At 39.2% G+C, this 12,635-nt stretch overlaps 1 protein-coding gene across 1 annotated transcript in view; it reads left to right on the forward strand.

Annotated features, from left to right (window-relative positions):
- SPATA45 (spermatogenesis associated 45) overlaps positions 1-12,635 on the forward strand; it is a 30,704-nt gene that overhangs the window by 14,135 nt on the left and 3,934 nt on the right. The window contains exon 3 of the mRNA XM_004424896.2: positions 10,159-10,473. Within this exon, the coding sequence (XP_004424953.1) occupies positions 10,197-10,473 (277 nt within the window). The 5' untranslated portion in view covers positions 10,159-10,196. The remainder of the gene's footprint in view (positions 1-10,158; positions 10,474-12,635) is intronic.

Raw genomic sequence — 12,635 nt, forward strand, 5'->3', positions numbered from 1 at the left:
TGATCCATTGGTTGTTTAGTAGCATGTTGTTGAGTCTCCACAGCTTTCTCATTTTCCCAGTTTTTTCCTTCTAGTTGATTTCTAACTTCATGGCATTATGGTCTGAAAAGATGCTTGTTATGATTTCAATCTTCTTAAATTTATATAAGCATGCCTTGTTTCCCAACATATGGTCTATTCTTGAGAATGTTCCATGCGTGCTTGAGAAGAATGTGTAATCTGCTGTGTTTGGATGGAGTGCTCTGTATATGTCTATTAAGTCCATCTCATCTAGTGTTTTGTTTAGGTCAATTATTTCCTTATTTATTTTCTGTATGGATGATCTGTCCCTTGATGAGAGTGGGGTAGACTAGATCTTATATCTTATTTTATAATATCCTCAGTACCTAAAAAAGTCTTCTACTGGCAGTTCATGCCACACAGTATCACTTGCATCTAATACAGTAAATACTTTTAGGTGGCAGTGACTAATATTAGGAAAATCGCCATCCCTATTACTGCAAAATTTTAAAATTTAATTTATATCATAAGTTAAATCATGCCCTCTCTCCCTCTGAAATGTAACTAAACACAGTTTAAATTCATTTTAACTTTTTTTTTTTTTTTGTGAGGACAATCAGCCCTGAGCTGACATCTGCCAATCCTCCTCTTTTTTTACTGAGGAAGACTGGCCCTGGGCTAACATCTGTGCCCATCTTCCTCCATTTTATATAGGATGCTGCCACAGCATGGCTTGACAAGTGGGGCGTCAGTGTGCGCCTGGGATCCGAACCCCGGGTCGCCACAGTGGAGTGCGCGCACTTAACCACTATCCCACCGGTCTGGCCCCTAAATTCATTTTACATAGTTAGCCATAATCGTGCACGTCTAGCCTTGTATCCCATAACTTAGAGTGGGAATGAAGTAAGACCTTCTTAAGGGTTGAAGTGGGCAGCAAACCAGAGTAAGTCCAGGAAATGGGGCTAGGAGTAACCTTAGAATATAGCCTGAAATCTCTGGCAAGAGAGTAACCTTTGAGTAAGGAAAAATTGTTGGCTAAAGAATTATTCAAATTGGGTTTCTTATGTGGCAAATTATGGCATTGTAAAATAATGATAGCATTACTCAGGCACAGTGCACATAACTTTCTGAGTTAACAATCTAAGATACACTTTAGGAAAACTCACAATGCTTGTATTATACTTTATAATTTATAATGTTCTGTCACCCATTATCTTCTTTAATCCTCACAATAGCTCTGTACTGATATCAGCCCCATTTTACAGCTAAGGAAGCTGAGGCTCATAGATGTAGAAAGCTCCCTCCAGGTTGCACTCTAAGAAGGGAAGATTTGGCTATAGCCCCTTGCCATCACGTGCCAGGGTTGTGCCCAACTGATTAGACCTCTTTGCATTATCTGGGAGCTTTGTTAAAAAGCAAATAAACAAACAAAAGCAATGAAAAAATACCTCTTTATTCTTAGCAACTGCCCTGTGTTGGTCTCAGCGGTTTTTGTACCCTAGTCTCCCTAGAGCTGGGTGGTCTAGTTTCTTTTGCTGAGCCTTCCTGAAGTTCTTCAGGGAATTAATTTCTCTGGCATTGTGAACTGCTTCCTTCCATACCAATCTTCTTTCTTCCATCACTAATTCTCGTAAAGAGATAAAAAGAACGATGACTTTTGTATTTCTGAAATGTATTTCTGAAGTTTTTTTTTTTTATCTAGAGGCTTCCTCTTCTGAGGAAAAAAATGAATAAAATAATTCTCCAAGTAAAACATGAAGTTTTAATAAAATCCATAAAAGAACTACAATTTGCTAAGTACCTACCACAAACACTTAGACTATAAGCTCCAGGGGGACAGGTTCCTATTTGTCCCCAGTACACAGAACAGCATGAGGCACAGAGTAGGTGCTTGAGAAATATCTGTAAACGTAATAATTTGATGCCAGGCACAAAAGCTTTAACTGGGGGCAGCCTGGTGGCGTAGGGGTTCAAGTGTGTGCACTCTGCTTCGGCGGCCCAGGGTTCTCTCGTCAAGCCCTGCTGTGGCGGCGTCCACATATAAAGTAGAGGCAGATGGGCACGGAAGTTAGCCCAGGGCGATCTTCCTCACAAAAAAATAAAATAAAAGCTTTAACTGCATATCTCATTTAATTCCAACTCCCTCCCTACCTCCTACCACATACACATAAACACACAACAATTAGGGGCCGGCCCTGTGGCATAGTGGTTAAGTGCGCGCTCTGTTGCTGGCGGCCTGGGTTTCATTCCCGGGTACACACTGATGCACCGCTTGTCAGGCCATGCTGTGGCGGCGTCCCATATAAAGTGGAGGAAGATGGGCACGGATGTTAGCCCAGGGCCAGTCTTCCTCAGCAAATAGAGGAGGATTGGCATGGATGTTAGCTCAGGGCTGATCTTCCTCAAAAAACAAAACAAAACACACACACAACAATTAAATAGGTGTCTCTATCCCATTTTACAGACAAAGAAACTGATATTAAGAGAGATTGAGTAATTTATTCAAGGACACATGGGTAATAAGTAAATGGTCTCTCTGACTCCAAAACATCTCTTAACCAGGGTTCTAGGAATAGAACAAGGTTGGAATGGCACAGATCCATCATTCCATCACCAGGGTAACATCTCAGTGGGCTGACCCACACCAGTGGACTTCAAACAGGCTTTGGGTTGCTGTATGTCAAAGGTAATTTATAATAATATACCTATAGAAACAGTGGTATATTTTCTATATATATACAGTTGATTCTTGTTATTGTGGTAGTTATGTTCTATAAAGTGGCTCTGAACACTGAATTAACAAATATTGAGCCATTGCTCCCAGAGGAAATACAGGCGTAGGTTCCCGTGAGCCTCTGGTCACAACATTTTTGTCAACCAATCAATATATAACCTTGTTTTATGTGTGCTTCTGTTTAAAGACACCTTATTTATATATATTATTGATTCATTAACATTGAACTCACAGCCAACAGCACTATAACTCATGCCTGAACAAAGCTTATCCAACATATGTATTTTCTCCATAAGGCACATCACAGCCTTTTTGCTGTTTAGGAACACCAGACAGCACTTCAGCACCATGCTTGGGGGGCATTCTAAACAGCGAAATCAACAAAAAGCACCAAAATGCAAAATATGTGACACTAAATAGACTGGGAAAAGGACACGTTTACAAAATGAGAGGTGAAACAAGAAAGCAGAGTGTCGCCTTGTTCAACCTCGACTGGGAACGTGTGTATCAAGGAGGCTGAAAATTGTCGCTGCTCTGGGCGTGTCTGGAAATGACTGTGAAAGTGCCATAAGTATTGATTTGGGGATAACAAACAAATTTTAGTGAATAGGCAAATTTGCAAATACAGAATAATGAGGAGCTACTGTATACACATGCTTAATATTTTCAAAGCCCTTTAAAAAGCCATAGGTTAGGGCCAGCCCTGTGGCTTAGCGGTTGGGTGCACGCGCTCCGCTACTGGCATCCTGGGTGCACACCGACGAACCGCTTCTCTGGCCATGTTGTGGCCGCGTCCCACATACAGCAACTAGAAGGATGTGCAACTATGACATACAGCTATCTACTGGGGCTTTGGGGAAAAAAAGGAGGAGGATTGGCAATAGATGTTGGCTCAGAGCCGGTCTTCCTCAGCAAAAAGAGGAGGATTAGCATGGATGTTAGCTCAGGGCTGGTCTTCCTCACACGCACAAAAAAGCCATAGGTTACACACATTACTTATCTCCATTTAAGAGATTGTAAAACTGGGTAATTAACCATGGAAATTGACCAGTTCCTATGTCACACACAGAGCCAGTTTACCAGGCATGGGACCTCTACACTTGCACAAGGACCCCACACTCATAACGGCCCCACACTTGGTTTAATGTTCTGCTGGTGCCATCTTAAAATCCTCTGGGATTTTTCAACAAGGGGCCCAGTATTTTCCTTTTGTACTAGGCCCCAAACATTATGTAGCTGGTCCTGGTCACACAGCAAGTAAATAGATTAGTAACTGGAGGAACAAAAAATACCATTTATTTATCCAATTGAACCAATCCTTTTTTTTCACAGTGCCTAATTAATGTATCAAAGTTACTGTTTATTGAGGGTTGGCTGTACTGAGCTCTTGATATGCATGGGCTCATTTAATCCTTGTGACACTACGTCAGTTGGGTGTTACTTGCATTTAACATATAAGGAAACTGATGCTCAGAGAAGGTAACTTAACCAAGGTTGTACAGTTAGCATAGCTTGCATAGGAACCAAGTCTTTTTGTCTCCAAAATCTATGCTCTTACCACTAGATTCGATTGCTGTGTTTAATTTTAGTTGATTTCAGTTTTCAGGTGATTTATAATAAGTTTGAATTTTGTGATCTTCTCAGTGAACTTTTAACTAAGATATCTACATTTCATTTGTAGTAAACCCATATAATGAGCTTTTAGCAAAATATAAATTAGCTCAAAAATACAAAAGGGATAATTCCCTTGTTTTCTTTTGTTTTTCCTTTAGTCATGTCCCCATTTGTTTTTCATTTGTACATCCCCCAGAGAGGATAAAGAGTGAAAGTATTAAAGGAGATAGAATTCAAAAAGTTTAATTTCTGATGAATTAATATCTCTAGTAAAAGGAACCTGAAATTAATGACAAAAATGAGATATTTGAACTATTTGTAGATTTATTTCATCCATATTTTGTTTCCATTATACTGAATAATTAATTGGTGATTGGAATAGAGTTAGCTTTATTGAGTCCAATCTAATTCTTTAGTGTTAATTGAGTGTGTTAAATATTTTGTCTTCCTTCAGTTTAAACGTGCTACGTCCAATTTTGAAAAGACATCTTCTCTTTTCACTTTTGCAGTTGACATCTTGCCTAAAGAACTGTTTATTTAAATACCAAGGGATCATTTTCTGGTCGGTTGTACATTTATCTTTCATATTTGTGAGCAAACATTGCTGAAGTTGTACCTTTAAGAAGGTCAATTTGTCAATTGCTTTTTATTGGGCTCCTACATTACACTGAGCTCAAACTCCAAGTTATTGTAAAAGATATGAGGCATGAGCTCAAGGATTTTCCAAGGGAGATAGGCAATAGAAATATAAAATGAGAAAGCTGCATATGCCAGAGATGACAAAATTAAACTGCAGTTCCTTTAAAAAAAAAAAAAAGTTTGCTTTCTTCTCATATCCTTTACCTTAAAAATTTTTTTTCTCTTATATTATTAAAATTCCCAGAAACAAAATGAGAATAGGAGAGTTAGATTCTGTCAGAGACATTGGATTAGAGAAAAATAGCTTTTCTTGTTTCTCCCAGTCCTAAAATTTTGGGAGCAGACCTAAGCTCAACTCTCAGCAGGGAGCAAGCCCGACCAGACTCTCAGCCTGAAGCCGAGTTCTCAGGTGAGCTCAGCCTAGATCCGTCAATCCACTACGGAGCTCGAGAATAAACGTTTATTGTTGTATGACACTGAGTTTTGCCTCATTATTGCGGCAATAACTGCCTGAGACGATTCTTTACCATCTTTCAGAAAATCCTAGCCTTCCTCGTGGCTCTGGAAAGAAGGAGGGGGAAAAAGGTCCAGAATTCCTATTCTCCCTTAAAGCATTTCCTTCTGTTCAGGGACAACTATTTTCTGCAGGCATAAATACTTGTAAGATTTTTTTTTTTTTGAGGAAGATCAGCCCTGAGTTAACATCTGATGCCAATCCTCCTCTTTTTTTTTTGCTGAGGAAGACTGGCCCTCGGCTAACATCCGTGCCCATCTTCCTCTACTTTATATGGGACACCACTACAGCATGGCTTGACAAGCGGTGCATCGGTGTGCACCTGGGATCCAAACCTGCAAACCCCAGGCTGCCAAAGTGGAGCACCCGCACTTAACCACTGCGCCACCGGGTCGGCCCCAGTACATTGCTTTTTTATAACTGAGAAGTATCCATTACATGGATTTACCACCATTTGTTTATCCATTCTGCTGTTAATGGTCATTTGGGTTGGTAGTACTTTCACTCATTAAAAAAAGCTGTGATGAACATTCATGTACAAGTTTTTGAATGTACAAATAATTTCTTCATACACTGTATGGAGAATTTCATTTCTGTTGAGTAAATACTTAGGAGTGGACCATATGGTAGGTATATTTTCAACTTTTTAAGAAGCTGCCAAACTGTTTTCTTTGAAGCGGTTTTACCTTTTTACATTCTCACTAGCAGGTATGAGAGGTCCAGTTCTTCCACATCTTCACCAGTACTTGATATAGCCAATCTTTTTACTTTCAGTCATTCTAGTGGTATGTAGTGGTATGTCATCGTAGTATTGATTTACATTTCCCTTACGACTGATGATGCTGAGCATCTTCTTATGTGTTGACTTACCATCTGTATAACTTCTGTAGCACATTGAAAATATAATTTCTCTGTCTTATGCCTTTAGTTGTTGCTTGTTGAGGAGTCAGCTATTAGTCAAACTGCCCCTCCTTTTATTCTCTGATGGCTTTTAATATTTTTAGTGTTTTTCAAATTTCACTGTAATCTAAATGTAGATTTAAAAAAAATCCTGACTTGTATTCTATGAGCTCCTTGAGTCTATGGACTGGTACCACTCATCAGTTCTGGATATTTCTCAAACATCTATCTAAATCTTGCCTCTGCCTCATTCGTCTCCTCTGGACATCCACATAGGTTTTACCTTCTCACTGTGTCCCCACATATTTAACTTTTTCATAGTTTCTATCTTTTTGTTCTTCTGTGCTGCATTCAGGATAATTACTTCTGATCTCTCCTCCAGTTCTCTAATTCTCTCTTCATCTGAATCCATGTCTGCTGCTAAATCCATACAATGAGTTTTATTTATTTATTTTTTTTGTGAGGAATATCAGCCCTAAGCTAACATCTAATGCCAATCCTCCTCTTTTTTCTGAGGAAGACTGGCCCTGAGCTAACATCCATGCCCATCACCCTCTACTTTATATGGGACGCCACCACAGCATGGCTTGACAAGCAGTGCGTGGGTGTGCGCCTGGGATCTGAACCGGCGAACCCTGGGCCGCCGCAGTGGAGCATGCACACTTAACCACTTGTGCCACCAGGCTGGCCCCCCATACAATGAGTTTTAAATTTATTTAATAACATTTTTTAATTTCTAGAAATTCTTTTGGTTTCTTGTTTTCTGAAGATAGTTGCAAACTTGTTTTCTTACTTCTTTAAGTGTAGTATGCATAATTGTTCTATAATCTGATGCTTCTAATGTATGTTGATTTCATGGATTTGTTTCTACTGTTCTCACTTCACAATGCCTTATTTACTTGTGTGCTTGAGTAGTTATCCTCAGCTATGTGCTATTTGTCATCTTTGAAAAAGTATTGTTGGGGATTCCCAGAGGCCTAGGATGAAGTTCTTCCAGAAAAGATTTGAGCCTGCTTCTGTCAGGCACTTGGATATATTCTTAGCCTGGAACCCCTTCAGGTAAATTCTGAGCTTGAGGTTTCAGCTGGGTACCTGAGGGTTACTGTAAATATTCAATAAGATTACCTTTTGACCTTGTTATGAGAAGAAGTTAATCTTGTCAATTTGCTGTTTTCCTGGTTAACTTGAGGAGGAACTCAAGGGTCACAAAGATTTATGAGCTTGTTTTACAGAAAAAAGAGAATGCCTTCAAGGATCACCAGATAATGTGCCCCCAGCTGCTGTTGATGCCTAGAAGTCAGATTGCCCAGGGGCTTATCGGGAGGAAAGAAACACGGATTACCCTTTTTTTCCTCTGAAACACCTCCTGCCACACCCCTTAGTTCTATAAAATCCCCTATTTTCTTCTCTTGTTAAGGCAGATTTGAGAGAACCCATGCCCCCGTCTTCTCGTCTTGGCCAATTCAAATAAAACTTTATCTCCAAGCACTGATGTCTTGGTATTTGGCTTACTGAGCATTGGGCACTTGAAACTGAAATTAAGAGGTTCAGGGCTGGTCCCGTGGCTTAGTGGTTAAGTGCGCACGCTCCGCTGCTGGCGGCCTGGGTTCGGATCCCGGGCGTGCACCGACGTACTGCTTCTCTGGCCATGCTGAGGCCTTGTCCCACATACAGCAACTAGAAGGATGTGCAGCTATGACATACAACTATCTACTGGGACTTTTGGGGGGGAAACATAAATAAATAAAATCTTAAAAAAAAAAAAGAAATTAAGAGGTTCAGTAACATAACCACCCTTGTTTCTCACCCTGACATTTCTTGTAACCACCCTGGTTGTGAATTTGGGCTGAAAATGCATACAAGAGTCAGCTAGTGCTTATAACTTTTGATGGAGGGATTTTTTTCCCCCAGAACTGTGATTAATGCTAAGGCAACACTCTCCCTGCAAATTGGTGATGGAATATGAGTTTATTTCTGGTTCACTCTTACCCTGAGCAGGTAACACTTTGGGTCCCAACTTAATATGGAAAAGGTCTACTTTATAATTTTTATTTATTTGTTTATTTTCCCCCAAAGCCCCAGTAGATAGTTGTATGTCATAGCTGCACATCCTTCTAGTTGCTGTATGTGGGACACGGCCTCAGCGTGGCCAGAGAAGCGGTGTGTCAGTGCGCGCCCGGGATCCGAACCCGGGCCACCAGCAGCGGAGCGCGAGCACTTAACCGCCAAGCCACGGGGCCGGCCCGAAAAAGGTCTACTTTAGACTCTCCACTGTGCATAGGCTTTGGGCTTTGATTTTTGTGCTCTCTGTCCTCTTCTCTAACCCTCTGGGATCTGAAAATGTCCTCAGGGAAAGCACAGATTCTGTTTACTTCTCTAGGTCCTTGTTCTTGCTTTCTCTTCATTTTGGGCCTAATATTTCCTTACTCTCTTGTCATTTTATTATCAACAAATTTTTAAAAATATTTTCCTCTAGGGCCGGCCCCGTGGCTTAGCGGTTAAGTGCGTGCTCTCCGCTGCCGGCGGCCCGGGTTCGGATCCCGGGTGCGCGCCGAGGCACCACTCCTCCAGCCATGCTGAGGCCGCGTCCCACATACAGCAACTAGAAGGATGTGCAGCTATGACCTACAACTATCTACTGGGGCTTTGGGGGAAAAATAAATAAATAAAATCTTTAAAAAAATAAAAAAAAATAAAAAAAAAAATAAAAAAAAAATATTTTCCTCTAGCGCTTTTAGTAGTTTTCACTGGGAGGTTTGTCTGAATAATCTATATTTAAATCTATATTTAAATGACTATAGTCATTTAAGTGGAAGTTCTGTTCACCTATATAAAATGTTAATGTGAGATTGTTTTTTAATGTCTGAGAGGAGCCTTTGTGTGTAGAAAGGACTATTTATAGTTATTTGGATTTCAAATTAATACTGGTTTTCTAAAATTAAAACATTAAAAACCTGTCGGCCAATCTTTGATTTCAACATATGACTCTTGTATTCTATTTCTAAATCGAGTTATTTTTGTATAAAGAATGATCACCTTTATTTTTTCTGAAATTAATGTTCAGTTAACCCAAGTTGAAAAGACTAAACACTAGAGGTAATCATTCCATTTACAAACTTAGTTAATACAAGTTCTTTAAATACTTTAAAATTTCTTTGTAAATGTAATATATCTGATTTTTAAGCACTTCAAATGCCTGAAAAAACAAATTTACAGCCCTCACAAGCAAGCTCTTCTGAAATTCTTAACATCACTTATACATTTTTAAATTTATGTTCTACCATAGCCAATGTAATGTATTTTTCTGTACCTTTTGTAATGAAATCCCTTTGGATGTTTCTTGGGAAAGAAACATCCAAAATGTTAATTTGGTTGTCTCTGGATCAAGAGTGATTTTAGTTTTTCTACTTTATGCTTTTCTGTATTTTTGACATTTTCTACAATGAATATATATTATTTTTATAATCAGAAGAAACAAGGAAAATTCCTAAAAGCAAGAATTAATGCACAGTATTAGTGTCAAAAACAAAATATATTCTCTTACTATACCCTCTTCCTTTGAACTTTTTTTTCCTGAAGAAACATCAAAAAACAAAAAGACCTTAGGAAACAGTAATAAAAAAGGGAGTGAGTTGTGGGGCAGGGGGCGCAGTGGTGGTGGTATTTGGCAGGAGAAAGGAACTGGTAAATACCTGATTGTGGATACCAGCTTCTAGGTCAAGCAGGCAACTGAGAGTATTTTTTCATTTGTTTACAGGACAGCAAGAATCAGTTGATGACTGATTTGTCAACACAATGGCATCTATAAAAAGAACTAGTGAAATCACTAAAAACCGTAAAGCAAATAAACAACATCTCCTGGAGGAGATCAATGAAAAGCGTGACTCCCACTGCTTGGTGGAAAGAAGCAATCAAGTCAGCTTATTGCGAGTTCAAAAGAGGCATTTCAGTGGTGCCTATAAGTCCTTTACTCACACCCAAATCAAAGAACCTGTTCCCGACAGTGACAGGAGCTTCTGGGTCACGCTGAGTCTCCTTGTTCACATGGAGAAAAAGCACTTTCCACCAAAAAGTAAGATGTTATGGTAGGATTCCCACCCAATCAACAGGAGGGATTTATAAGTAAACTTAGGAAGAATTTCTGGGGTTGAAAGAGGTTCATAGGTATTGCTTTGGGATCGTTTAAAGGCAATCTCTCCGAAGTTAAAAGCAGCAGGAAATTAGGCTGGTTGATGTAAGATCTACTATAGACCAGAGATTCTCATTTTCTTCTGCTCACAGAATTGCAGGCTCCAGCTCCAGGCTGGCTCATCCGATGGGCTCTAGTTTGGGTCCTGGAATCTGCATTCTCAGCAGGCTAAGGTGATTCTGATGCTGGTGGCCTGAGAACCACATTGTGAGAAAAGTTGTTCTAGATAAATTATAATAGACCACCGAAGACTCCTGAAGCCTCCTATCACACCAATTTCCGTGGCCTCTGTATAAATTTCATGTGCAAAATTGAGATACAATGGAAATGATTTTGATGACAAGTATTAAACAAAAAACCCTGAGAAACAAGAATAAAATGTGGAGGGAGGTTGGCACAGAGGGTATGCGGTGGTGGTAGTATTATTTTGCAGGAGGAGCAAGAGGAATTGGTAAATACCTTGATTGTGAATATTTGTTTCTAAGTCAAGGCAAGCAACTGATGGTATATTTTTTCATTTATTAAAAAAAAAAAAGAGGAGAAGGGCTGGCCCGGTGGCACAGTGATTAAGTTCTCATGCTCTGCTTAGGCGGCTCAGGGTTCACAGGTTCAGATCCTGGGTGCAGACCTACGCACCGCTCTTCAAGCCATGCTGTGGCGCCATCCCGCATACAAATAGAGGAAGATGGCCACAGATGTTAGCTCAGGGCTAATCTTCCTCAGCAAAAAGGGGAAGATTGGCAATGGATGTTAGCTCAGGGCCAGTCTTCCTCACCACAAAAAAAAAAAAAAGAGAGGAGAATGTAATTATATTAAATACAACCAACAAATGATTAAGTTAGATCAGAAACAAAAGAATCGCCCTATTGGAGATCTAACTTTTTTGATGAGGGGACTGTGACTTACATTTGCCTCATGCTCTTGGTTAGTGGTGTAGACAGGGTGACAGAATGGCATGGAAAATTGAGATTCTCCATTGTGTTTTAAAGTTAATCTGTAACAGTCATTTGTTTATTTTACTCAAAAAAAGAACTCTTTCACAAGGAGGAATGCCCTTAGTGTTCCTAATTCTAAGCAAATCTGCGTAATCTTTTATTCTGATTGAATTGCCTGGAACTAGATGAGTTAAGTCACAGCTAGTAGGTTGGTTCTCACCAGTTTAATAGTGGAGGGTAAATTCCACCTCCTGTGACAAACATAGTTTACCACTTTACATGAATACACATAGTTTTCTACAAAACAGAGTCTAACAAATGTAATTTCCATAACCAACATTAATGATAGCAAGAGTATAAGCCAACAATTCTGGAACATTAAAAGAAACCTTTAAAAATTGCAGAAAAGCTCTTAGTTCCCTTTAAGTAAACAGACTTAAACAGAAACTCAATTTTATGATGACAAGATACAGAATAAGTATAGACTTCATTTGAAGGTTATGGTGATTGGTATGTAAATACATGCTCTTTCTTTATTAGTCTAAACGAGTAATTCTCAAAGAGTGGTCTGGGGACCCCTGGGTATTCAAGTCTTTTTCAGAGGTGCATGTGGTCAAAGCTATTTTCATAATGTTACTGAGATACTATTTGCCTTTTTTATTCTCATGCTTTCATGAGAGTACAATGGGGTTTTCCAGAAGCAATGTGAAGTGTAGTGACATCATTACTCTGACCTTTAATGGAATGTGGACTTGTATTCTTGAGTTTTAAATTTTTTTCTCAGTTTAAATTTCTAATATGGTAAATATTGAGAGATACAACAAACAGGAACAAAAGCTTGATAGGGTCTGCAATAATTTTTAAGAGTATAATGGGTGCGGAAACCTAAAAGTTTGAGAACCACTTGTCTAAACAAATGGTAGGTAATTGTTGACCCAGTGCTGTGTATTCTCAAGAGCTTATTAAATTTTTTTTTCCCATAGTTTTCTCATTAATCTCTGCTTCAAACTTATGGTCTTTGGTTTCAACTTTAAATGTAATCAAGAATAAAAAAGGTATATTGGGGGTTCCAAAGGTGAACTCATCCCAAAAGAGACCTTCTCTCATTTC

This window comes from Ceratotherium simum, chromosome 2 (genome assembly GCF_057802395.1).
Source record: "Ceratotherium simum simum isolate JZ-2026a chromosome 2, ASM5780239v1, whole genome shotgun sequence".
Lineage (NCBI taxonomy): Eukaryota > Metazoa > Chordata > Mammalia > Perissodactyla > Rhinocerotidae > Ceratotherium > Ceratotherium simum.